Source organism: Carettochelys insculpta, chromosome 9 (assembly GCF_033958435.1).
Source record: "Carettochelys insculpta isolate YL-2023 chromosome 9, ASM3395843v1, whole genome shotgun sequence".
NCBI lineage: Eukaryota > Metazoa > Chordata > Testudines > Carettochelyidae > Carettochelys > Carettochelys insculpta.
This window is the reverse complement of record NC_134145.1, coordinates 34,268,474-34,295,610: the sequence shown is the minus strand read 5'-3', so window position 1 is coordinate 34,295,610 and position 27,137 is coordinate 34,268,474. Positions and strand designations below refer to the sequence as shown.

The window sequence follows — 27,137 nt, the reverse complement described above, 5'->3', positions numbered from 1 at the left end:
TCACCTGGCTTGAAGGTGGCTATGACCCAAGACCTACGCACCAGAGAGGATTGTAGAGATCATTGTACTGGACCATTAATATGCGGGAACTTCCATCCAATCTGCAAGGATGCGTTAGCCGGAACAACCCTTCCTCCTACAATGAGATGGTGATGCTGGTAGAGAGACAGCTATCTACCAGGAGCCTCTCCCTACTCGCCCCCAGGAAAGATGCTGGGCCAGCCAAACGAGCCACTCCTGCCTTTAAGGCCTGCTCCTCCGAATCCCTGGGCAGGACAGGGGGTGGAAGAAAGGAGAGCTGTCAGAGGCCCTGAAGGGGCCGGGGGTTACTAGAAAGGAGAGTCAGGAGGCCAGGCCAGGTAGTCCAAGGAATAGACAGCTGCTGCATAGTGGATATCGGTGTTATGCATGTGGAGAGATCGGGTATATAGCAGCCCAGTGTCCACACATCAAGGAGCCCATGCAGTGTGGCCTCGGGGACAGGGTGGGGCCCTGTGGCCTGATACACATGATGGGTGCAGAGAGAGCCCTCCACCCGTATACATGGAGAGTGAAGATAAATGGGGTGGATACCACAGCCTTGGTGGACTCGGGAAGCGCCGTCACCCTGGTCTCAGGGCAACTAGTGGGACAAGACCAACCGTCCCGGGCCAAGCGCACCGGGGTAGCCTGTGTATATGGGGACGTGAACTATTACCCAGTCATCCCTGTACAGACAGAGGTCCAGGGGAATGTGGCCAAGGTGACAGCAGGAGTAATCCCAGGGCTTCCCTACCCAGTAGTGATTGGGTGGGACTTTCCTTGAGTCAGTAATTTGCTGCCCAAAGGCAAAGGGGGAATAGGGGAAGCACCCCTAGCCTCCTGGGAGTTTGCCCAAGATCTGTTCTCTGCACCCGGGAAGCCCCGCAAGTCCCGCCGTGAGAGAAGGGCTGCCAAGCACCTGGGAACCCGGATCCTGATTGGAAACCGGAGGCAAGCCCTAGTTGGGGGGAACACAGAACTGGCCCAACAGAGCAGGGTACGGGAGCAGGGAGGGCCCGAGCCTCGGCCCAGTACCGCCAAACCCCATAGACCAGAAGAGGATGACATCCTTGAACTCGAGAAGGTGGGACCCTCCCATACACATTTGGCAAAGGACCAAGCCGATGACCCAGTGTATCAAAACGTACGTAAAGAAGTAATGGCGGTAAATGGGGTCCCCATGGAAGGGAGGGCCAAGGGTCCTGGGCCTTACTACATAATCAAGAGGGACCTACTGTACTGGGTAGTGAACATCCAGGACCAGGTGGTGGAACAACTCTTAGTGCCCCAGAGGCAGCAGAGGACCGTACTGGACTTGGCCCATCGCCACCGGTTTGGCGGTCACCTTGGGGTGGAGAAGACCTTAGACCAGATTCTGCAAAGGTTCTTTTGGCCTGGGGTCTATGTTGAAGTACGGCAGTATTGTGCCTCCTTCCCCGAGTGCCAGCTGCATGGGCCCATGCCACAGCTGCGGGCCCCGTTGATACCCCCTACCAATTATTGGTATCCCCCTTTGAGAGGACTGCAGTGGACTTAGTTGGCCCATTAGAGAAGTCTGCTCGAGGACACCAGTACATCTTCGTAGTCCCGGATTATGCCACCCGCTACCCAGAGGTGGTGCCTCTGCGTAACACCTATTCAAAGACCATTGCGAGAGAGCTGCTACAGATTTTTGCCCATGTAGGCATACCCAAGGAGCTATGGACTGACCAAGGTACCCCCTTTGCCTCCCGACCGATAAAGGAGTTGTGCGCGCTACTCCATATTCAGGCTCTGAGAACATCAGTTTACCACCCGCAGACAGATGGCCTAGTGGAGCGGCTCAACCGCACCCTCAAAAGCATGATCTGTAAGGTAGTAAGCCAGGATGGGAGAGATTGGGATGCCCTACTCCCCTGTCTGATGTTTGTAATCTGGGAAGTGCCGCAGGCCTCCATGGGCTTTTCCCCATTCGAGCTGTTGTATGGGCGGAGACCCCGAGGCATCCTGGATCTCGCGAACGAGACCTGGGAGGAGCAGCCAAACCCAGGGCGTAATATCATTGAACATGTCCTCCAGATGAAGGACCGGATCCCTAAGTCACCCCCCATCATCCGCGAACACCTGGAGCAGGCGCGAGAGGCCCAACAGACTTACTACAACTGGCAGGCGAGGGTTCGGAAGTTTAAGGTAGGAGACCGGGTGATGGTGTTGATCCTGACAGCGGAGAGCAAGCTCCTCGCCCAGTGGCAAGGACCCTATGAAGTGGCTGAAGTCCTGAGGGAAGTAAACTATAGGGTGAGGCAGCCAGACCGCCAGAAGACAGAGCAAATTTACCATGTCAACCTGCTGAAACCCGGTCGGGACCGGGATGTGCAGCTGGTCGCCCTAGGGATGGTAAGATAGGGAAGGCCAGGAACAGCAAGTAAAAGTCTCTCCAGAGCTGACCCCAGACCAGCGGAAGGAGGTCCTTACCACGCTGAAACGGCACTCAGACGTGTTCTCAACAAACCCTGGCCGCACCACTGAGGTAGAACACCATATTGTCAAGGACCCAGGGGTAAGGGTACAGCTCAGGCCTTACCGACTCCCAGAGGCAAAGCGCCAGGAGGTGCAAGAAGAAGTGAGGACGATGCTGGAGCTGGGGGTAATCGAAGAATCCCATAGTCAATGGTCCAGCCCCATTGTCTTGGTGCCTAAGCCTGATGGCATCCTCTCGTTCTGTAATGATTTCCGAAGGCTAAATGAAGTGTCCAAGTTTGATGCATACCCCATGCCACGTATAGATGAATTAACTGATCGGTTGGGGAAGGCTCGCTTCCTGTCCACCATGGACCTAACCAAGGGCTACTGGCAGATTCCCTATGGCCCAGGGGAAAACAGCTTTTGCCACCCCGGATGGCCTATATCAATACACCGTCCTCCCATTTGGGCTACATGGTGCTCCAGCCACATTCCAACGGCTGGCTAATGGATAAGCTACTACGGCCGCACTGCATGTATGCTGCAGCGTACCTCGATGATGTCATCATCCATAGCCCAGACTGGGACACGCACCTGGAGAAGGTGGAGGTGGTGTTAGATACCCTGAGGGGGGCTGGCCTCACAGCAAACCCAGCAAAATGCTCAATAGGACTGGCGGAAGCAAGATATCTGGGGTACATTGTGGGAAGAGGCGTGGTGAAGCCCCAACTGAATAAAGTGGCAGCTACACAGAATTGACTGCGGCCAGTCCGGAAGAAGCAAGCCCGGGCATTCCTAGGTCTAGTGGGGCATTATCAGAGGTTTATTCCCCATTTTGTGTCCAGGGCTTGCCCACTGACAGAACTCACGAGGGCCCAAGGCCCAGAGGTGGTGAAATGGACCCCCACAGCCGAGGAGGCATTTGTTGACCTGAAGGCAGCCCTATGCAGTGATCCAGTCCTCATCACTCCTGATTTCGAGAAGGAATTCTTGCTGCCTCTGAAGTCAGCTTGGGGGCAGTACTCTCCCAAATGTTTGGAGACCAAGAGCATCCTGTCTTGTACCTAAGCCGCAAGCTCCTCCTCAGAGAGCGAAACTATGCAATCATTGAAAAAGAATGTCTCGCTGTAAAGTGGGCTATGGAGAGCCTGAGGTACTACCTCCTGCGACGGAAGTTCACCTTGGTTACAGACCACACGCCCCTGCAATGGATGCACCATAACAAGGACAGGAATGCAAGAATAACCCAGTGGTTCCTGTCCCTGCAGCCATTCAGCTGCCGTCTACAACATAGGGCTGGGGCCCAGCATGGGAATACTGATGGCCTGTCTCAGGTACACTGCATGCCGTCCCAAGTACTCCAACCCTAGCGTGTTGAACTGGGGAGGGGGATGTGTGGCAGGGTGGGGCCAGGAGAGGGGAGGCAGGAGTGAAGAGAGAGCTGAGATAGAGCTGGCAACCAAAGTGGGAACAGCTGAGGAGCAGGCTGCCCTAAATCAATCAGCTCCAGCTGATCCTACTCAGGGGGTACCTTTACAAGCTCTTCTCCACGCAGGGCAAGGGGAAGGTGGTGAAGGAGAGTTTGGGAAATGAGTGAGGAGAAGGAAGGAGACTGAGAGAAACAGCTGGGGCCACGAAAGAGGAGAGGAGCCTCAGCAACCCAGGGGGGCTGTGTTGCCCCAACCCAGGGAGGGCCTGGAACCTCACCAGAGACTTGGGAGGAGCCGGTCAGCTGAAGGAGCACAAACTAAGGAGGAGACTGGCTGCCACGACTACCACTCAAGGAAGGGGATACCAGGGAGAAGCGTCTGGGGGAAGTGGCCCAGGGAGAGAAGCTACAGGGGCCAGAGCGAAATGAGTCAGCCCTCCCCAGGAAGCGGCTGTCCAGGGTCCCTAGACCGGAACCCGGAGCGAGTGGGTGGGGACAGGGTTCCCCCCCAGACTGCCCCCTGCCCCAACAAGGGTAACATGGTGCATACGGTGGGGCCAGTGGACTAAACAGAGGGCCTGGGGCCCAGGAATGAGTCTGACCACACCACATTCCTCAAGGGCACCTGGTGTTGGTCACTGGGGGAAGACAGGATACCAAGCTAGATGGACCTGTGCTTTGACCCAGTATGTTTAATACTTTTTTGGGCAAAGCCTTGGACAACATCAGTGGAAGCGTGATTTTTTTTTTTAAAGAAATGAAGTTAATTGTAATAACTTCACTAGAATTTCAAAATTGCTGGCAAGTTCCAGTTTGTGATGTCAGTGCATTATTAGATATTTAAAAAAAGGTCAGGAATGATCTTACTTCTGCATACAGTTCTCAGGGCAGCCCCAATCACTACTGGAGCAATGGAACATTCTCAGAGAAACAGCAGCAGTGTGACTTCTATAGGCAATAACAGATGACAGTTTCCACATGGAAGACATAAGAATTAGAATATGGTGAAATTGGGGAGTAGGGTGTGTGACATGGGTGACACAGGGGAGGGAGAACATGAAGGGGCATGTGTCCCTCAACACTGTAGGAGGGAAAGGCAAGGGGCCAGATCCTCCGGGTGGCCCACAGGACTAGTGGGGGCCTGGTGCCAGCAGCAGGAGTTGCTCAGGGAGCAGGTAAAACCAGCCCCCCGCAACATCACTGGCAGGAAGCAAAGCGATAGGACTGAGGCCATACTGCTCCGCTTCGTCCCACCACTGCTGGCGCATGGGGTGGGAGGGGAGAAGGGCTGACCCCTGCTGCTGGTGCCAGACCCTTGCTACTTCTCCAGCCCACATTGCTCCAGGCAGGAGGACTGGGGAAGAGGCAAGTGAGGACAGAGCAGGGGTGAGGAGAGGCGAGCAGAGGCATGGCCTGGGGTGTTATCCCAGCCCTTCCCTGGACTAGGGATGGTGCAGGGAGAACTCATGTGGGAGGGTAATCACATGGCCAGTGCCTTCTACCCCCTGCGCCTCTCCTCAGTAGTCACCCTTGGGGTGTGGCATCTCCCCCCTTTTGCACAACAGAATGGTAGGCCAAATAGAAATGATCTGACATGCTAGATATGGCCCTGAAGCCACTAACTGCCCATCCCCACATATTTTGTCCTCAAATTGGGCCCCTATGTAACTGCACCTCTTTAGTGTAATCCAGGTCTGGCTACCCACCCACAGTTTTCCAAATAGACTGTTAAGGTGGAATGGTCATTTGTGCAAAGCTAACCTGCATACTGAGTACTAGTGGGGTCATGTAACAGAGATGAACCCAAAATCTGAGAAAGGATAAAAAAATTGATACAGACAACTAACACCAAAACAGAAATGAGGGTTTTGACCAAATCCTGAAACAACTCCTCATTTCTTACTCAGGTAAAATGGCCAAACACGACATTATTTTCAAGATTTGGCTCTTCTAGATTAAAAGATAAGTGGACAATAGAACTGAAATATTTAGAATGCTTCTCCTCTCAATGTTATGCCACATGGCTATCATATTGATTAACTTACTCATGTGTATTAAAAACAAGATGAGCTGAATTCACTTACTCTGCGTTCATCAACTGATTTTGCTGCAAGAATCATTCCTTCTAAACATTTAGAGATAATGGGAATAACTTTACGCTCAGAATCAGCAAAACCTTTATAACATTCACTAAGTTTGATAGTCCTTCGTTCATCCATTTCCTGAAGATGCTACAAAGAAAAAAAAAAAGAAATTTGTTTACGGATATTTCTTGCTTACCGTGTTAAATGTGCAGATTCAGAAGCCATTTTATAACAAAATATAAAATTTTTCCAAGATACGGAAACTATGAAAAATTAACATTCCTTAAATAAATTTTGTCTGATGCTATTTTTTTTTAAAGCAGAAGATGTACAGAACACAGTGGTATCATGAAGACAGAATACTCTGTGAAAGACGGTATTTGGAAAGACACTTCTCATCGGCACACTGCTCCTGACTCACTATCCTCTGCTACCCCTATGATCACACAGACACCTCCTTTAATTAAGAATACTTCAGACACACATTAGAAAATGTGTAGGACAACTAACTGATTTTCCCATCTTTTAACTTCCCACCCCCCATTTAATTCTGTTTTTAGCTGACCAAGAAATTGAGGGTTTTCTTAAATCTTGTTTGTTTTGAATTTTCCTTCCATTACACACATTGCCAATCAAACAGAAATTTTTAAAAGCACTGGGAAATGATAGGAATATTACATACAAATGGGACATAGTTCTAATATCCCATTTACACACACTTTTCCTGCAAGAGGTGTGTGCTGGAAAAGGATAAAAAAAAACGCTATGTAAGCTTTGTAGTGAAAGCCAACTAGAACCATTTCTTATTCAAGTATTGCATTAGATATTGGCTAATCCCACATTTAAAACAGAAGCAAGTACCATTTAAAATAATAATACATTACTTATACAATGATGCCTTTCCAAAGCTCATCCCATTCTTGCGATAGAACATGGTTATAAATATATTTAAAACTCAACCTGTCACCTACAATAATTGGCATGTGAGCTAGGCTTAACCTTTTACTCAATCTACCTTAACAGGAGCAGATGTCGCAAACTGTACCTCATGTGATCTCCCTGAGATAAAATGGTATCAGCTGAGTCATGTAAAGAAGCAGGTACTTTCCTGTAAGTATTACTCAATACTTGCAAACAAACAATAAAAAGAAAGAGCCTAAGAAATCAGCATTTTTAACCTGTGCTCCCTGGACCTCTGGAAATCCACAGGCTATGCTGAGGTAGTCTGGAAAAAAAAAACGTGTTGCGACAGAACAGTGGTTTTCAACCTGTAAATCTGCTGACGCCGGTGGAGGGGTGGGGGGGAACACAACACAGACAACCTCTAAGATTTCCAAAGGGATTTGCATCTGCATTTGAAAATGTTGAGCAGGTATACAGATGAAAAATGTTGAAAGACACCATTATAAAACAAAACTACATCTTTGGGGTCACATTTGCATCAGGAAATGTGTAATTTCTCATACCAAAAGTATATTTCAACCCCAGAAAATGTAATAAAGTCTCTGATCAAAGGAGAAAAATATTTTTTTCTGAGTCTGTTTAATACATGGATTTCTGCAATAGCAGGTATGCACTAAAATTCCTTCCTTAGTCATCTTCTGACAGGCCCACTGGAGGTAGCACTCCTCACCTGATTTAAAAAAAACCTGTTTTTAACAAGGAAAAAAAATTTCCTCCTAGGATTCCTAGTGTTTCAAATAAATAATTCTTTTATATATGTTTCAGCAATGCTCTCCCATGTTTCAGGAAAATCTCAAGTATTCTCGGATTGTTACACTCATAAATTAATTCAAGGGTTCCACTTTTGGCTGTTTTCACTCACACTGATTCTCAGTAGTGGCCTGTGAAGTTCCCAGTGTTACCCGAAATGAAGACCTTTGAGGAATTTCTCTATTGTTGCCTTCTATGTTTCACTTTATATTAAATTAATCTTTCACAGAATCCATGTACTTGAAAGAAACATTTCTCTTTCTCAGCAGTGTTACAGAAAGTAGCTTGGGCAATTTTCTCTCAGGCGCAAAGTCTTTTTTTTTTTTTTAAATAAACTTTACCAGATCTGTTATGAGTGCCATAATCCCCACCCCATCGGTAGCTATAGCTGAGGTGCAATGTCCACTAGAGGATACAAAGACCTTACCTTCCTAGAATGATTCTTTTCAGCATTTGCTCAATCAGCTATCTTTATTCTCCTCTTATTTCTTCTTTTGCAATATGTTTTAGCATTCTTTAAGAAAGACGAAAGCTTACTATTTATAACGGTTACACAAACTACAGCAGTGTTTTAACTATGTTTATAAATGTAATTGCTATGACCAAAGATGCAACCTAATATAAACCTAGATAGTGACGCTTTGGCTTTACCAGTGTAGGTAACTGAAATTATCTGCCAAGATGATCTCTAAGATTCAGATTTTGAAATTCTCTTCCCTCTCAAAAAATAAAGAAATTAATTTTATTAAATATTGTTTTACCTTGTAAATCTGAGGAATGACAATGTAGTAATGTTTGTGCTGCTCTCCATTAAAATTCTGTAGTTGTGCAGCATATTCATTTTTGTTTTCATCTGCCATGTGTGTACGCAGGTTTAATTGCTGCTTAGCCTAAAGGGAAGGCACATCAGTACAAACATGCCTCATTTGTATTCTTTCAACAGAAAGATAACATTACTGTAACCAGCTTTCCCACCAATTACACAAAAACATTAGTCACAGTAGCTGTGAGACACAAACATTTCTCCATATAATTAAAAAAGGGAAGGAATGTGAGCATCTTTAAATCTGTAATGTTGATCTACAGCCATATTTAGAAACTGCCATAGAAGCTTCTGCTTTAGCCATTGAACTAAAGGTTGTTCAGAAGGACAATACAGCAGAAACCATTAAACTAGACTCTTGGCACATGACACCCCAAATTACAACAAACAATACATCTGTTTTAGACATTATCTGTAATTTCCTCAGTAATCATCTTCCTTTGAATAAGTAAAAATACTATAATCTGTCAATATGCTAACAGACTGCCAGTTCTACACTACACATTAAATTTTAAAAGATTATACTGTAACTTGGACATTGCCTATAATTTTGTAAACAAGTATACTGTGCTGTTTAAATATTACTAAAACAGTACCACCATCAAAATTAAAATTTTCTAATAGGGAGAAGTAGGAGAGGAAGAAGTGTCATTGGTCTTACCTTCTCAACATCGGCCTTGGTCGCATTGGTGTCATTGTCCAGTCTTTCGTAGCTTTGCTGTGCCTTTTCTGCTTCTCTGCACTCTCTCTCAAATTTCTTTTTGCTCTATGAAAACCATATTACATTAACAAAGCAATGGATGGTAGGTTTACTATTAAGGCAACTTCAAAGCTACATATCTAAATACCATTAAATAGCTAGAGACCATTAAAAGTTTTCATACATCCTGGCTGTGAAGAGCCTTCCCTTTGAATCCAAAGCTCTGACATTGTTTGATCTGCAGTCAAACCACCTTTCTCCACAATTTTACCTTACAGGTTGAACCTCTCTAGTCTGGCAACATCTGTAATTCAGCATAATTTTAGTTAGCTAGATGACCATTTATCGTGGGTGTGGCCAAGTTTTCTGTGGTCCCATAAAGTTGACTTGCAGACACCTGACCTGACTCTCAATGTTCTGTGCTGTTATTTAGCTCTAATTTACCCCTAAATGTCTTCTAAGAGCCCAGTGAGCACTGGAAGTGTTGGTAATGCTGCTGGACAATACTGACCTCCTGTGGCCCAGCAAATTCTCTTGTTCAGCATCGGTCAGGTCCTGAGGGGGCCAGACTAGAGAGCTTCAACCTGTACTCCATTTACTCTAATGGGGTCCCAGCACACAAATGTTCAAATTAGGTTTTAAAACTATTATACGAGCAACCAAATGACAAACATACAATTCCACGCACAAATTTATTTATAAATAACAGCTAGGCCCAGATTTTAGCTCAGATTCAGAGGACCTGTGGGGAGGAGGGGGAGAAGAGGTTAGGAAAGAAAATCCAAATCTGAACTTAGACATCTGTAGAATTTTCAAATTCATGTCTTTAACCAACTTGTTGCAAGGATGTTAGTCGACAAGGTACCTGAGCACAGACCAGAATAAATAGTTCCAGCTAACCCACAATTAAGCCCTCTGACATGATGCTAAACAATGTTTGTCCTGGTCTATACTGACCACACTAACCCATACTTGGCTTCACATCAGCTAACATTACTGATGACAAAGCTGTCAGAGATAAGAGTTCACAGCATAGCTCAAGCCTTCAGAGATCTGTTGTGAGACTGTAGCCAAAGACTACTAATCTTTGTGTATTTTGAGAGCATCTAACTGAGAAGGGCACTCTCTGTATTGGTATCTTACTGAGACTGCAATTTTAAACATGTTTATTTTAAAGTATTCTCTTACTGTTGACACCTGATGGCGTTATTTTATGCTCCATAACTGAACATCCAAGACAAGAAAGAGCTGTTGCTCATCATATTTACCAAGGCCCGATTAATTCCTATTAAAACCTGAACTAGATAGGACTTGAAACAGTACATTAAGGAGAATACATACACACCAATAAACTATGAAAGTATATGAGCAAATGAATTGCTGACATCTGCCTGAATGGTGGCTTTTTAGGGCCGATAATGCTGTTTTACTGTCACAAATCCAGAGTGACTGAAATTTATTCCGATGCAGATATTGAGAATTCTTATGGATGGGATGCCTCCCACCCCCGATACTCAAGTTAGCCTGCAGGGCCTGGGGTGCACAGGGGCTGGCAACAGGGGTCATTCTCCCCTTTCTCCCCACCCAACCCTCACTGCAGAAGTCACAGGAAACAAAATTACATAGCACTCCCATCGGCCACCATCCCCCATCTTGGGGAAAGGTGCATAAGAGAAGGGGTGTGATGAGGGGGAGAAGCTGGAGCAGGGGCTGGATTTGGGGAAAAAACATGGACACCTTCCCCCAGGGCCTCACATTCCAGCAGCCAGCCTTGTGTGGACCAAACTGTGGAACTGCTCAGACCACAGATGGACCCTGAACCATGAGTGTACAACCCCTGAATAAAGCCCTCGTGTCTTCAAAAATTTCTTTCATTCTTCTGACTCTGCCTTCTTAAACATGAATCTTCTACCACTCTAACATCGTGTAAGGGAACCTGTGTCAATATCATTTCAAAAGTGTCATTCATTCACAGGAAGTAGAGTTTACGTTTTGCTACCGTTCACTCCAGGGATTTTAAAGAATGATGTTGGATCACCAACCTGGGAGTTTTCTACCTATATCCCTCTGTTATACTGGCCGTAAGTGTAATTAGCACAAACCTACTTGATAGTCTTTAGGGATATTCTTGAACAAAACTTTTAGTTAAATGCTATCTTGATCAAATCTAATGCTGACAACAGATTTAAAGCTCTGTCTTCCTAAATAATGCATACCTTAACACTGAAATAAATTTGACTTGCTGAAATGTCGATAATCTACTACAATTACTATGGAAGCACCAGAGAAAAAATACAAAAATAAAAATGTGAAAAAAAATGGAACTTAACTAGTGAAACTGCTCCACAAAATAAGCTATGTCTCAAATAAACTGTAGGTGGTCACAAATGAGAGCAGGCTAGGAAGAAAAAGGACTGATAGCTGAAGAATTGCTTGCAGCAACTTCTGGAACACAGGAGTGAGTATTATTTTTAAGAAAATTCTAATACATTTGAAAACTACTTTTCTACAGCATATAAACTTCAAAGGGGTAAATCCAACAGAGAATAAATACTTAGAGAGAAATTAGGTAGAATATACTGTACTTATAGTTCATTGCCTATCTTGGCAATGGGCCGATAAATTGAATATATTCATTTGGTAATACACACAAACATAAAGCTTCAACAGATTTAAAAACAGAAAAGCAAATATAATAGCAACCATTGTGTAGAACTGTATGCTATTAATGTTAGCAGAAAAACTCACATTATCCATCTGTTTCCAGCACATGTCAAGATACTGCTGAGCTTTTCGACCCTCCTGAAGATGCTGTAAGGCCATAAATAAGACAGTGTCACCAATCTCAGATACTGTTAACGCAAGTTTATATACAGGATGCTATGTCAGTTGTTTACTAATTTATCAAGGTACTGTAGTGGAGATATTACTGTCCATGCAAGAATAGCACTACAGACCAAAGTTACGTTGCACTCAAAAAAGTTATCGATGAACACTACTGTATATATGTATTTTGAACATCATAGAATTAAAGAGGGTTATTTTGATGCTTTACTAAGTTGAACATAAAATTTTAAATTGAAACAATCACCGTTTTTGTTTTATATATTTATAATTTATATATTTATTTTCTATTTTATATATTATAAAATATTTTATATGTACCTGATTGTTTAAGAACATAGATTTCATGATAGCAGACATTTTACACACGATTGTTATATAAAAATATAGGAATTACCATTTTTCTTTCTGTTTTTAGTTCATGAGAATATCTCATTAGTTCGCCATATACTCTGTGTCCCATTTCTTCTGCTACTACTTCTCGTTGTCCTGCATAATCATTTAACTCGTTAAGGATGTTAAAAAAGGCTAGACATGATGTAAACCTGACAAAATAAAGATTAAAAAAAAAAACACATGGTGAAATTGATTTTCGCTTTCACTCAGCATTTCTTTACTTTACCATTAAGAGAACACCGAATGTGTTATCGTTAGATATACTGTAAAATAAGCCATAGACTAATTTTCAACTACACTGAAAACATGGTGGGGAAAGCCTACATTGGTCTTAAGACACACTATGTTCTAATGCTTCTTTATACACAGTTTATAAGAACACGGATTTGACAGAGTGAAAAACAAAAGAGTAAGAATACTACCTGGAAGACCCTGCAGTACAGTAGTTTCTCCTAAGCTGTCAACTGAGACCTGAGCTTGGGAATGAACATAGGTCCCTAGGCTCCGAGGCAGAACTTGTTGCAGAGATGATGTGCTTGGTCTCGAGGGTGGAACATGCCAATCATACCACTCATTTGCATCCCGATGGATGATTTACAGAACAAGTTTGCTATCAGCTCTGGAGACAGCTGCCTGTTTGCCTGCCCACCTCTTGCCCAGAGGTAAGGTGCCACTACGGCTGGCACTAAAATGGGGAAGGAGAAGGGGCAAAAATAAGGGTAAAAAGTGCGCGTGGAAGGGAGGAAAGAAACAAAAAGAGTCACCATATTAAAAGAAGCATCTCTCTTTAAATTATGGAATATTGCCATCTTCTTAAAACTGGAAGGTGCTGAGTTCCATTCCAGGCTTGGAAATCCTGACTTCTGCAGTCCAGATTTCTTTCAGGTGGGTTTACATAGACACGGAGGTGTTTCTGGTGGGGTTCCCGATGGCATTTCTGCATAGCATTTCCCTGGCTGCAATGTGAAATCATCCCCCTGTGCTACCCATAGGCTTTAATTAATCTTTCATTTTTAGCCTAAAAACTAGTATTGGCGTGGTCTACGTTATGGGGCACTATTGATCTACTTCAGCTATGCTACTGTCATATTTGAAGTCAACACATTTACCACCACATCTTGAATGAGGTAAGGTCGGTGGGGGCTAATCACCTGTCAACACTGGCTACTCTTAATTTTGGTAGACTCCCAGCATTGACGGGAGCGAGATCAGAGATTAATTTACCGTGTCTACATCAGATATGATAAATTGATCGCTGGTGAATCGATTACAGCAGCACTGCTCCTTTGGCTTAGTGTAGACATTCCTACTGTGTTAATCATACATCTAAGAAGCATCAATGACATGGTCAGAAAAACAAGCACTAGTATTGGGCTCTGTCTACAGTCCTGTTGTGGGAGCTTGCAGGCTTACCTGTGCTAGCTCTGCTGGAGCCAGTGTGCTACACGTGGCACAATTGCTTTGGCTGTGGCTCAGGCTGGCCTCCAGAGGATCCCCATCACAAAGTTTATGTACATACTTAGGCAGCTTGCCCAGCTATTTGTTAGCATGCTAACTGAAGTGTCTGCCTCTATCTGAGCTGGCAATCACAACATCACACTGTAGTGCACATGGACCCTTACATCTCTGACAATGAAGTTGTTTAACATGCAGCATTACCACCACAAATGGTCATCCAACTCTACCTCATCTCTGGGGCTAAATCAAGTTCCCAGAGTAACACACTTGAATTCTACTAGCCAAAAGTCAATGACAATTCAGCACATACTCAAACCCAAGTCTGCAGAGCTGCACAGGTTGCACATTACCGGGAATCTCAAAGGGTTAATAAAAAGGTTAAAAAAAAAAGGAACACGCTTATTAAAGGCAAATTATTCCCAATCCTATAAAAGTAATGATGGATTTTTATATATATTTAATTTTCACACCAAAGCTTCAACTTTCAAACTCTTGAGTTTCAAACTCACACTCATGTTAAAATGAAGTTTAATTTGGAATGCTGTTAATAAAAATTATCATATTAACACCTTTAAGACACAAACAGGAGGAACATTAAAGTGTTGCACTGAATTGCATTTAATCCTAAGAGAACAACAAGAACTCAAAGAGCGGATGTTCTGATTTCATTTATTTGTTCACTTAGCCACCAAAAATATTTATGCCAGAAAAGTCCCATTAAGAATCAAAAACATTTAACAGCATACAGTGGTATTTTTTATTAATAGATGTAAAGTTTTAAATACATGTATTTTACCTGGGCTCTTCATCTTTGGATGAACGTTTAGGACAGTACTTCTTAACCAGATTTCTGTTAAAGGAGACAATAATATATACTGTATTACAAAAGCATTTTTCTGCCTGCAGTTTCCAAAAGAAAAAAAAAGGCAAATAAAGAGGGCCATAGTGGTAAAAAATAGGCCCCAGTGCTGCACAGGATCTTCTTTATAGCATAAGGGCCAGATACTGTAAGCCAGTGATGGGCAACCCAGGCTAGCATGTGGGCTGCAGGAGTGACACTCCATCTCAATGGGCCACAAGACTGTCATAACCACAACAGTCTCCTGGGAGAGGGCAGTTCTGTTAATGGTGCTCATGTACAGAGGATTAGAGGGGTGTACCAACTGAACTGTAGGAACGCTTCCACTAGATTAAGAGGGAGCACATGGCCCTCACATTCAACGTTATGTGTAGTCAGCATGCACCTCACTTCACACGCCTTTGGCTTACACGTGCATCACTCTAATACAGGTAGGGAAAAAACACCTATGTGCATGGAAACCAGTAGAACCTGGCAATATGATGTGTGGGCAATGTAAACAAAATGTCGCACAGGCCACAGACTGCCCATTACTGCTACAAACTATTTGAATCAAAAAATTTTACATAACTTCACAGGACAAACTTGGGTGAAGCCAACAGAGTAAGATATACGCATTATTGGAAGCACCTGTTCCCATAGTAACTAAGTCAAATTGTTTATTAACATACAACTTAAAAGTTTCACAAACAGCAGATTTATATTACATTTACTATCCTAGCTGGACAAGCAAAGAAAGTGCAAAGCATTTAAAGTGGAACCCTGAGATACACGCACAAAACTTGCATGCATCTCAGGTTAACATGACTTTGAGTGGAGGGGGCTGCCGCCTGGCTCTGGGCTGCCTGGCACCAGCTCCCTGCCACTCACAGGAGTGGGGAAACTGACCAGCACAGCAGTTCTGGTCAGTTTCCCTCTCCTGTGAGCAGTGGGCAGCCCAGCGCCAGGCTCTCGGCTGCCCACCACTCACAGGAGACAGGAAACTAACCAGACCGCCTGGCTTCTTTCTGGCTGTCCTCTGCTGGTGGGAGTCAAGAAACTGATCAGTGATGAAACTGACCGCTACTCTGAGTGCCAAGAAACTGACCAGAGCACCAGTACTGGTCAGTTTCACAGCTCCCACAAGTACAGGGGAGCTGGGCCAACTCATCCTGACTTGCATGAAATTTCAGTTACATGAGGCTGTCCAGGAATGCAACCTTTGAGTAACTCGAGGTCTACTGTAGTCATTTTTAGGACAACATTAATGAGTAGTTGCAGAGATACTCAGTGACCAGGATTTGGCTTCCAGCAGGTATTTAGAAAACTTATTTTAATTAAACTACAGTTATTGTTTTGAAAAAGTCTTCAAATCACAAGCTACAGACATTCATTAGGAGATTCTTGAGGTACATCTTTCTCATCAAATGGCAAGACTGCCACAAACAAGGAGTTTTGGAACAAAGCAGGACAAGACCATTCAAATCAAGAAAAGAAAGTGGGGATGGCTAGGCCACACACTCAGAAAACCATCATCCAGCATAGTCACTCATGCATCTGACAAAGCGGGTCTTTACCCACGAAAGCTTATGCTCCAAAATACGTTAGTCTACAAGGTGCCACAGAACTTCTTGTTGTTCTCAAAGATACAGACTAATGTTGCTACTGCTCCGACAAACATCCAGCATAGTCTGTCAAGCTCTCATGTGGAACTTGCAAGGAAAATGCAAAAGAGAAGACCTCGGACAACATGGAGAAAATCTACTGAGACTGAAGGACAACAACTGGGGTACTCCTGGAGTCAGCTAGACGTTTTGTCTCAAGACAGAGTGAAGTGGAGGAGATTTGTAGATGACGTATGCTCCACTCAAAGTAAAAGGGTTTAAGTCAAGTAAGTCATTGTTTTGAAAATTAACAGATTTTTTGGGTGCAATACGCAGAATCCTTTTTTAGATGGAGGTAATACCTTAGACTTCAAAATATCATCGTTCTCTCTCTAGAAATATCAACTTCTTGTCATTACTTATTAAAACCTTTCACTACAGAATCTATAACCCACCTTATTGTCAAAAGGCTTCTTGGGCCAACAGAAGGTGACAGTGAGTACAGTATGAAGAGGTATCGAGTTTGTTTATAGGCATTTTGAAAGCATGTGAATTTTTTCCTCAAGATCCTTCTCCATCTTAGACTGCTGACACCATGCCAAATACTGCATATTTCATTTGCCACAGATTTTTATCCACTGAAACACACTATGTACAATCCAAACAATAAAAACCAGTAAAAACAGCATATTATTTACATATTGCTGTAGAACAGCATTTGCTTTCCTTTGTTCACAGTTTTAGGATTTACAAGAACACGTTCTTGCTCTATTGTGTAACTCAAAAGCCATACTGTGTTTATTTCACTCATACTCTCAACCCTTCAACCTTCTCAGTGTGACAAAGCACCACAAAATGGAACATCTATGCTTTTAGCAACATAGTTGCCACATAGGATGGTTTTTAAACCATAACAAAAAATTAAGGATGTTTTCCACTATGCATTAAATAAGTGAGTTATTCAAAGAGAATAATTAGGAGAGAGGGAAGAAATTTCATCATAGCAAATAGACAAAACCTTCTGCAACAGATCTGCATAAAGGTTTAGATTCTGAATCATGCCACCAAGCATAGGCATCTAGCATTTGAGCTAAGAAATTGTTATTTCTCTATCTGGACCAGGCCCTTTGGGGAGGTTGTGACAATTCAGTAAATTGTTGCGTAAGCCAATGGAAAGCAGCAACAGAATGCTGGAGATCAGGATTTTTTACATTTTACTCCCACCTCTCTGGAGGAAGTGTACCCAGCACTTAGAAAAATAGTTCTAAGTATGGGATTTTGCAAAATTCTGTTGACAGAGTAGGCAAGTTTTCGGCCTGTCATGGTACGGACTTAGGGTTCTAGTCAGCTTTGCCAGTAGTGAGTTTGTGCAACCTCTCATTTTCTATGTAAACTGGTGGAAATGATACTTGCCTGTCTATGGAAGGGGTATGAAGCAATGATCAATGGTGAAGGGCACAAAAATATAAGCAGCAGCCAGCGTGGAAGAGGAGATTTTTAAACCCACAGATCCTTGCCTCACATATCAGATTAATTCTCTCTCCTCGCATACTTGGAATGCTGCATGGCTTGGCAAAAAGCCTGCATCCCACAGGAAGTCTGTGGCAGAGGCAAACATAAAATTCAGTGCCCCAAAGTGTACTTCAATCATCAGATGATCCCCTCTCTTCCTGAAGTTCCCTGTCTCATTCAATGTCTCTTTCAACTTCCACCACAAACATGGCCAGGGTCATGCAGATAACCACCTCGTTCACTACCCTGATTTAAACCAAGAGGTGCTCCTACCTTTCCTAATTTTTGAGTGCTTGATTTTGCAGAATTAACATTATTTTACTATATTGCTTTGTTTTTACATGCAATTTCCTGCTTTTAAAAAAAGCAAACCATAACCATGTTGACACCACCCAATTTAGCTCATCAGCAGAACTGGATATTTTTGACCTAGGGCACAGACCTCTTCTACTTGAGCTACCACAGTAGGATGACATCCACTATACGTCAACTACAACTTGAAGCTACAGACTAACATGGCTACCTCTCTGATATATGTCAACTGGACACTCTGGAAGATATTTTTCCAGTGGGATTCACACACATTTACTGACACAGGAATATTAAGTCTCAGGAATTCTGGGTCCAAAGTGAGGTTCCAGAGGGAGTGTGGTTAGTGGCTACAGATCTTTCCACTCTTGTTCCCTCACACTACTCTCACTCCTATGCTCACCTGTCAGTGCTGGCATAGCTCACGTTCAGACAGACTGTGGGATGGCAGAGGTACAGTCTACATAACACAAAGAGTTGTGTGGAGATAAAGCACATACAGCACAGAGACAATCTTTAGAAAATTCTGCTGCTAAACTAACCAACTTCTAATTGGGCATGTGCAAGCTATAATTTTTTTTCCCAGAGGCTTATAGTTTGGCCAAACATCGGTAGAGATTCACAAATATGAGAAAAGACATGCGCCTGACAACAGGATCAGCTGCCTGCCTGATTCCAGTGGTGCAAAACTTGGAGGTGTTAGAGCCTCTTAATGAAATTGACAAAACGAAGGATTTTTTTTTAATTTCATTCTCAAAAGTGGCAGAACTGTTCTTGCTGAAACTTAAAAAAAGTCAACCTGAAACAGACTTCAGGCATGGAAATTTCATCCTGAATAATTAAAGTTCAGCAAAGATACAAGCAACTGGAAGCCAAGCCTTTTAATGGGAAGAGTTAGACAACTTTAACTAGATCCAGGGTCTGCAACCAAAATAGCAAGAAGAGACATTTTTTCAGTTACAGAATCATTACTTCAAGAGCTGTAATGCACGTGAATAAAAGACAGTCCTTAATAAATAAGGTCAAACCGTACTTTCTGTAACCCGTTTAAGAACAGCGCACACACAATTATTTGTACCAGTTAGAAAGTTTAAGTTATTTTCACCCCTGGATTGGAGAGCAAATGAGGACTAGGAAAATGCTGTGCCTGGGGACAGGCTCTTAAGCAGGAAGAAATAATGCCTGCATCAACCCTCCATGCTCCCTCCCCATCCCAGGCTCTATCCTCTTTGGCCTCCAAACCTTCTCCCCATCTCCAGCCTTTACCCACCTTAGCCCCCTAAACTCATCCCCCCATCCTCAGGCTTAACCCCTCTCAGGCCCAAACCCACTTCCCCATCCCCAGGATTAATCCACTTCAACCCCAAACCAGCCCCTTGGAGTAACACATCCTGGTGCTAGCTGGGAAGCCTCCACCAGGTGGCCACATGCACCCAGCAGAAGGAAAGCTGGTGTGGAGGTGTTCTGCTGACGGGGGAGGGGGGTAGGTGGGGCAAGCCAAACCATGCTCACTGCAGGGGTGTAGCCACTCAGGTAGCGGGGCGAGTGAGGGGCTTTCTGCAGCTCCCTGTCCTGCTGTTGCTACAATAATGGAACTAAATTTAGTGGGGTTAAGGTCAGACCCCTTGCGCCACCCTGCCGGCCATTAAACCTATTAAATTTAATTCTACTGTTTCAGCAGAAGCAGGGCAGGGAGCCGCAGAGGTGTCAGTGGCAGTAGTATCCACAGACACAAACGACTCCTTAAAGAGCTGCATGAGGCTTCAGAGTCGCAGGTTGCCGACCCCTGAACTAGACCTACCAGAGTGCCCCCTACAACAAAGTAGCCTACCCATTTTTCCAGCCACTTTTCCAGCCACCACCTCAATTCAGTATGTTGCTCATAATGCTATCCTCTTGAAAAGATTCAGCTCACAATGCTAGCACACTTCTGCTTTGCACAAAAATACATCTCTTCATACTACCCGAAGGGGGAGATCATTTTTCCATCCAAAACCTTTGAAAATGTGTAATAAGACATTTTCTAATCAACACTAATAAGATACAGAGGTAAATACTAATCTGACTGTGATGCCCAGAGCCACTCTACAAATTCTACATTTATGGCTCTAAATCATTTTATAAATAAAAATTACTTCAGAGGGCCATACTGAAGCTCTCTAGGTATAGCCAAGAATTTCTCTCCAGTATCAAAGTCTTTTGTCTGTGTGCAAATTGTACTTGCTGTGCTGGCAGAGATTAAAAGCAGACAAGGCTCCATATAACTGGATAGGTTTACAGTTTCTCTCATGTCAGAAATCACAAAACCTCTTCCTTGGCACCCAAAAAAAGCATTTTCCTATGCTTTTTTCTGGTATTATTTTATATTCCTGCCTTATACTCTTTATATAGAGGCTCACATTATAAACGGGGAACTCCTAAAATACACCTCATTATTATTCAGTAAGTGAAATCCATAACAAGCATAACAATGCTGTAACTAGGCAACTGTGCAAGAGCCTTTTCAAGAGATTTTCTGGCATGTTACAGATAAGAAAGGCAACCACTTAATATAATGCATACAGTTTAGAATAGCTGTGCAGGAGGGTCATGATTATCGAGGGCTTCGTAGCATGCTGATTTCTGGTCTAGTTTTATTTTTACTGTGTGATGCTGTTTTTATTAATCATTTCTATGAAGATAAATACCGTAAGCACCAACCTTTTTCCCTAAACTAAAACACACACTGTAACAAGATTCCATTTAAATCAAATTAGCCAACAGCTAATCCTGACTACATTTGGGCTCACATGAAGTTATAGATTTCGTATTTTACACATACACGCTTTCAGATTTTCCAATGACTCCGCAAACAGTAAATAACAATCTTCAATAAGTACAAAAGATATACGTGAAGAGACAGCTCATGAGTGCAAGCGTCAGGAGAAAGACGGAAAGCACGGAGAGAACAATCAAAGAAGCATAAAGCACAATGATAAAATGAGAACACCAAGAAAATAACCTCATGTCCTTGAAAATAAATGAGTGATAGGTGGTTTCTAGGGACATGAAGGATAGATAGTGAGGCTACACTTCAGGACGTATATGCTGACAGGTAACTCATAGAAAAAGCAAATGTTTGACATTTGTATCTAAACTTGAGCTGAGCTCTTGGAACCACAATGGACTGGTCTGTCCAGTAGATGAAACAAACAAATCAAAACAAAACAAAAAAGCAGTCCAGTAGCACTTAAAAAACTAACAAAATGCTATCTCTCTGTTACTAAACAAGTAAATGTATTAGACCTGGAACAAAAGTTATTTTTTCAAAGCATTTTGCTGAAGTGAGAATATGGGGGAGGGAGGTTATTTTAAATCAACCAAAATGTTCTGGGTCGACCACAATTTTTTTTCCTCCAACATGAGCATTTTCATTTATTTTCATACATTCCCCACTTTTCATAAACTGGGAAAATTCCAAAGTGGGACATCATTTTAAAATGGCCAAAGAAAGAGTCAAAATTATTTGAATTCTACCTGAATTATGACTGGATTCAGAGATCTGTAAAATGATTTTTTTTTTTGGCAAAAATGTTATTCATAAATAAATACGAATCATCCAGCTCCACATTGGCACAAAAACTTGCAAGTATGTCCTGTCAGCCAGGCACTCACATGAAAATCTGCCCTCATGGAGCTCACAACAGGCTTAAAGTGAGGTGGAAGAGGGAAAATCTAGACCAGGGTGGGGGAACCCGTGGGCCACATCCAGCCTGAAGCTTGCCTGGATCCTGCCCACAAGGCTTGGGGCTCCCCTCTCAGCACCCGGCCTGCAGTGGGTAGGGGGCTGTGGAGCCCCAAGGGTCACAGGCTGGAATCAGGCAAGCTGGGGCTGGATCCGGCACCTGGGCTCTTCCTGATGGGGGACAAGAAGTGGCTCCAGGCTCTGCTGCCCCTCCCCCTCCTCTTTCCCAGACTGGGAAGATGGCAGTGCAGAGCTGCCTAGAGGCTTTTCCACCCTAGTCTGATTGGTAATAAATGCAGCCAATCACCGCAGCGGAGGGCAGCGTATGGGAGTAGTGGGAGAACACAGAGCTATGTCCCCAACATGCTGCACAAGTAAGCACCTCCTCATTGCTCAGACCCCACACCACCAGCCTAGTCCTGCACCCCCCCTCCTGCCCAGTCCTCCACTCCCACCCAGCTCCTACACCCTCTTCCCACCCAGACCTCCCAACTGGTCCTGCACACCCCTCCCAACCAGATCCCCCCCATCTACAACCCACGCCTGCACCTCCCTCCCACCCAGACCCCACACTCCAAGCCTGCTTCCTGGCACCCTCCTCTCACACTGAACCCTCATTTCTGGCCCCATCCCAAAGCCTAAAGGGGCCTCACAAAATATATGAACCCAGTCCTCCCACTGGCTTTCCTGGCCTCTCATTTGTGAAGCCTCTGACTGATTTTTCTATGGGTCAGTGGCCACCAAGTGTTTTATTCTGTTCAGTTCTTAATGACAATTCAGACATCTTTTCTTTCACCACCCCCTCAACCCCCAACATTTTACATCTTTAAGATCACAAGATTTATTAAAGGAGTTTATGATGAACAGTTTTGTTTAACATGGTCATTACCTTCTGCAATCCAAAACACACACTGGAAAGTAATGAGAGTCTATTTTAGCAAAGCATATTATTAGGATCTCTTATTCAAAGCACAAAGAAAACTCACACTGTCATTGTGAGACTAGAAAATGAGAGGCGTGATGGCTTAGAAAGCTGACAATGGAATATGAATACTTTTACCATTAGATCATCTATTTATATACGACTGCCAATTCTGGCCTTTGTGAAATGAGTTATGACTAAGTTTGGCAATTTTTTTTTTTTTTTAACAATTATTCTGATTACCAATGTACTAAGCATTTCCTCCCCAGCTTTTATGTGTTTTCATTTTTGCACTTGTAGGAAACAATAGGAGGATCACACCATTATTTAACAATAATATTAGATGACATTTAAAAAGTTAAAGCTTTATTCTAGTAAGACTGTAAGCAGCAATTTTCTTAACAAAAATTTGTAAATAGGCTGTTAAAGTAACAGGGAAAATGTTTTTCTGTCAATGTGTATGTGCTGAAATCAGTATTTACTGCTAAAAATCTAACATTTCCAATCTAATTATGTCCTCTTGCTCACACTGTACACACCAGCACCGCATTTTGCATTATTTAATGGCTTCAGCAGAGATTCTTAAGATTAAAGTCACAGGAGCTGTACTGATCCTTAACAGTGGCCTGTTAAGAAAAGGATTTATGCACAGCAGCAGGATGGAGTGTAAAATTTTGGACTGCAACTACTCGCGCTGTGACCAAGCCTGTAGATGAATAAGTGGTTTCTCGGTCTAATAGGGTTGGGGTCTGCACATTGCACAAGCTCAAAATTAAAATTAAAAATAAAATTGGAATAAAATGAGGGTTCTAGCTTAAAAAAAATACTGTGCAGTAAACTCTTTCGTATCCTGCAGCCCCAGGACTGGGAGGTTGCCACATATGCAAATATTCTGGTTAACAGAGAGCAGCTGGGAAGAGGCATGACCCCCCTCCCCTATAACAAAGTTCCACTCCCTCACCCCACCACCCCGGTGCCACTCCTGCTCAACTGCTGTCCCTCCCTTGTTGACAAGGACAGGATGGAGTCCCTTGAAGATGGCTACAGGGGCTCACCATGCCGTGTGGGGAACCACTCTAGACGCAGACATGAGGCAGGAGAGCAGAGGAGCCCAGGTCGCTGTGCACACAAGCATCACAGAGGGATACAGGGCAGGCACTGAGCGGGCCACCCCAGAGGGGTGGGGCATGGCTCATGCACACTATAATTCACAAACCTCAGGCATGATGCTGCTTCTTTGTGCTCCTGCCCAGTGGTATACAGCTGTGAGTTATGCCAGTCATATAAGTGTTCCAGTCACTCAAATACCAGGTTAAAAAAAAAGGTAGCCATGTTAGTCTGCATCTTCGAGAACAACAACAAGAAGTCCTGTGGCACCTTATAGGCTAACAGATATTTTGGAGCATAAGCTTTTGTGGGTAAAGACCCAGTTCGTCAGGTGCTTGAGTTGGAGGGGGGAGGGGTTTCAGAGGAGTATTTAATGAGTGGGGTCCCAGTAAAAGGGAGAGCCAGACCTGACAAGGTCTATTCAGTCAGGGTGGACATGGCCCATTACCAGTAGTATATATCAAGAGAGGAGAAAAAACAAGTCAGATCAGTCGAGGGGTATGTGGCCCATTGTCAGATTCTAATGTGGAGGTGTGAACTTCCAGAGCAGAGAAACTGCTGTTGTAAGAGGCTAACCACTCCCAGTCTCTGTTTAATCCTTGGTTGATGGAGTCAAATTTGCAGATGAATTGAAGCTCAGATTTCTCTCTCCATTTTATTTTTGAAATTTTTTGTTGTAGGACTGCTACTTTTAAAACTGTTACTGAGCGTCCAGGGAGACTGAAGCATTCTCCTACAGGTTATGTATGTTACTCTTCCTGATGTCCGATTTATGTCCATTTACTCTTTTATGTAGAGACTGTCCAGTCTGGCCAATGTAAATTGCAGTAGGGCATTGGTGGCACATGAGGGCATATATTATATTACTAGATGTGCAGCTAAAGGAGCCCCTGATGCTGTGGCTGATGTTAGGTCCTATGATGATATCGCTAGTGTAGATATGTGAGCAGAGTTGGCAGCCAGGTTTGTTGCAGGGATTGGTTCTAGGTTTAGAGAGTTACTGTGTTGTGGTCTATAGTTGCTCGTGAGAATTTAAGGTTGGCAGGTTATCTGTAGGTAAGGACAGGCCTGCCTGCCAAGGTCTGTGAGAGTGAAAGATCATTGTCCAGGATGGGTTGCAGATCACTGATGATGTGTTGGAGAGGCTTTAGCTGGGCGCTGTATGTGATGGCCAATGGTTTTCTCCTGTTTTCCTTGCAAGGCCTGTCTTGTAGTAGGTGGCTTCTGGGTACCTGTCTGGCTCTGTCAATCTGTTTCTTCACTTTCTTAGGTGGGTACTGTAGTTTGAGGAAAGCTTGGTAAAGGTCTTGTAGATGTTTGTCTCTGTCTGATGGATTGGAGCAAATACAGTTGTACCTTAGTGACTGGCTGCATACAATGGATTGTATAGTGTGCTCTGGAAGGAAGCTGGAGGCATGTAGATAAGCATAGCGGTCTATGGGTTCTCAGTATAGGGTGGTATTTATGTGACCATCACTTATCTGCACAGTAGTGTCCATGATGTGGATCTCTTGTGTGGATTGGTTCAGGCTAAGGTTGATGGTGGGGTGGAAACTGTTGAAATCATGGTGGAACTCTTCAAGAGCTTCCTTCCCATCTGACAATGGGCCTCATCCCCCCTGACTGATCTGACTTGTTTTTTTTCTCCTCTCTTAATGTATACTACTGATAATGGGCCATTTCTACCCTGACTGAATAGCCCTTGTCAGCATTGGCCCTCCCTTTCACTGGGACCCCCCCCCTTTAAATAATACTCTAAATCCCTCCCCCGCCCACCACACACACATGCATCTGACGAACCGGGTCTTTGCCCATGAAAGCTTATGCTCCAAAAATATCTGTTACTCTATAAGGCACCACAGGACTTCTCATTGTTCTCACAGATAAAAAAGAGTTTACTGTATTGCAAATGAAATTAGCAAGGTCATTTTTTAGTGGAAGGATTAGACCACATTGCTTTCTGGTTTGGTGAAAAGACTTGCAGCTGAGGAAACAGGCAAAATCTGCTTCCTAGGAAATTTAGGAGTTAAGATGCACAGTACTTTCAAAAGTATATAACGGATCTTCCAATACAACCCTTCTCAAACATACAATTAACTTTCAAGGGAATGTATATTTTCTGTACAATAGGATGGAGTTATGTAAATCTCAAGTGTTGCAATCACTACATCGTGTCGTGTCAAGTATCGTAGGGGTAGCTGTGTTAGTCTGGATCTGTAACAGCAACGAAGGGTCCTGTGGCACCTTATAGACTAACAGAAAAGTTTTGAGCATGAGCTTTCATGAGCACAGACTCATGACCAGCATCTGATGAAGTGAGTCTGTGCTCACGAAAGCTCATGCTCAAAACTTTTCTGTTAGTCTATAAGGTGCCACAGGACCCTTCGTTGCAATCACTACATTGTGGCATTTTTTGTACATATCTATAACTTGAATTTTGCTTATGGTCTTTGCGTCCATGTAATACTATAAGTAGCAGTACTACTGACATTCTTAGAGTTGTGTTGATTCAATTACGTCAATACAGTTGGAGCACCTACTCATACCAACTCTGAATCTGGCCCACAATCTTTATATCCCATTATGGAGATTTTGGAAGTGAATTATAGTTAAAGCCTATTTTCACAGAAGCAATGCAATTAGAACTTTCAGGAGAAAAACTCCACTTTTAATGGCCCTCTGATAGCTTGAAAAATTGGAGTAGCACTAATTAACATTTATGGACAAGCACAGATCACAAAACTGTTTTAATTTAGCATCTTAATAAGTTATCAGAAAAAAGCATTCAGCTTAAGAAAGGAATTACATAGCAGTGGAGTACAAAAAATGGGATCTCTTTGGAATAGCAGAGTTCATATGCTTTGGCTCTTAAGTTAAACACTAAAAGAAAATTTGCCACATCCACATTTGGATAATAAACAACAGCTTAAGTTTTCAGCTCCAATCAAAGAAAAACAGACTTGAAGACCAAACCATATGGTTATAATCTGCATTCTCAAACTTAACTTGCAAACTTACATTTAAATAATTTCCCCTGTTTCTATATATAGCAATTTAGGTAAATACCTCTCAACTTGGCTTGAAATGTACATTAATTTGCTATGAAGAAAAAAAAACCTACTAGCACCAGTACACATATTAGTCAGAGTATAATCACTATTACAATTTAAGCAAAACATTAACTCAAATCCAAGATGACTCTAGAGATCAT

General features: G+C 43.3%; 1 protein-coding gene across 2 annotated transcripts in view; it reads right to left on the bottom strand.

Moving 5' to 3' along the window:
- FNBP1L (formin binding protein 1 like) overlaps positions 1 to 27,137 on the bottom strand; it is a 99,394-nt gene that overhangs the window by 17,500 nt on the left and 54,757 nt on the right. For both annotated transcript variants that reach the window (XM_075002437.1, XM_075002438.1), the window contains exons 3-8: positions 14,707 to 14,760; positions 12,454 to 12,601; positions 11,961 to 12,023; positions 9,174 to 9,278; positions 8,451 to 8,579; positions 5,977 to 6,123 (exon numbers count right to left, since the gene is read on the bottom strand). In XM_075002437.1, coding sequence (XP_074858538.1) covers positions 5,977 to 6,123; positions 8,451 to 8,579; positions 9,174 to 9,278; positions 11,961 to 12,023; positions 12,454 to 12,601; positions 14,707 to 14,760 — 646 coding nt within the window. The remainder of the gene's footprint in view (positions 1 to 5,976; positions 6,124 to 8,450; positions 8,580 to 9,173; positions 9,279 to 11,960; positions 12,024 to 12,453; positions 12,602 to 14,706; positions 14,761 to 27,137) is intronic.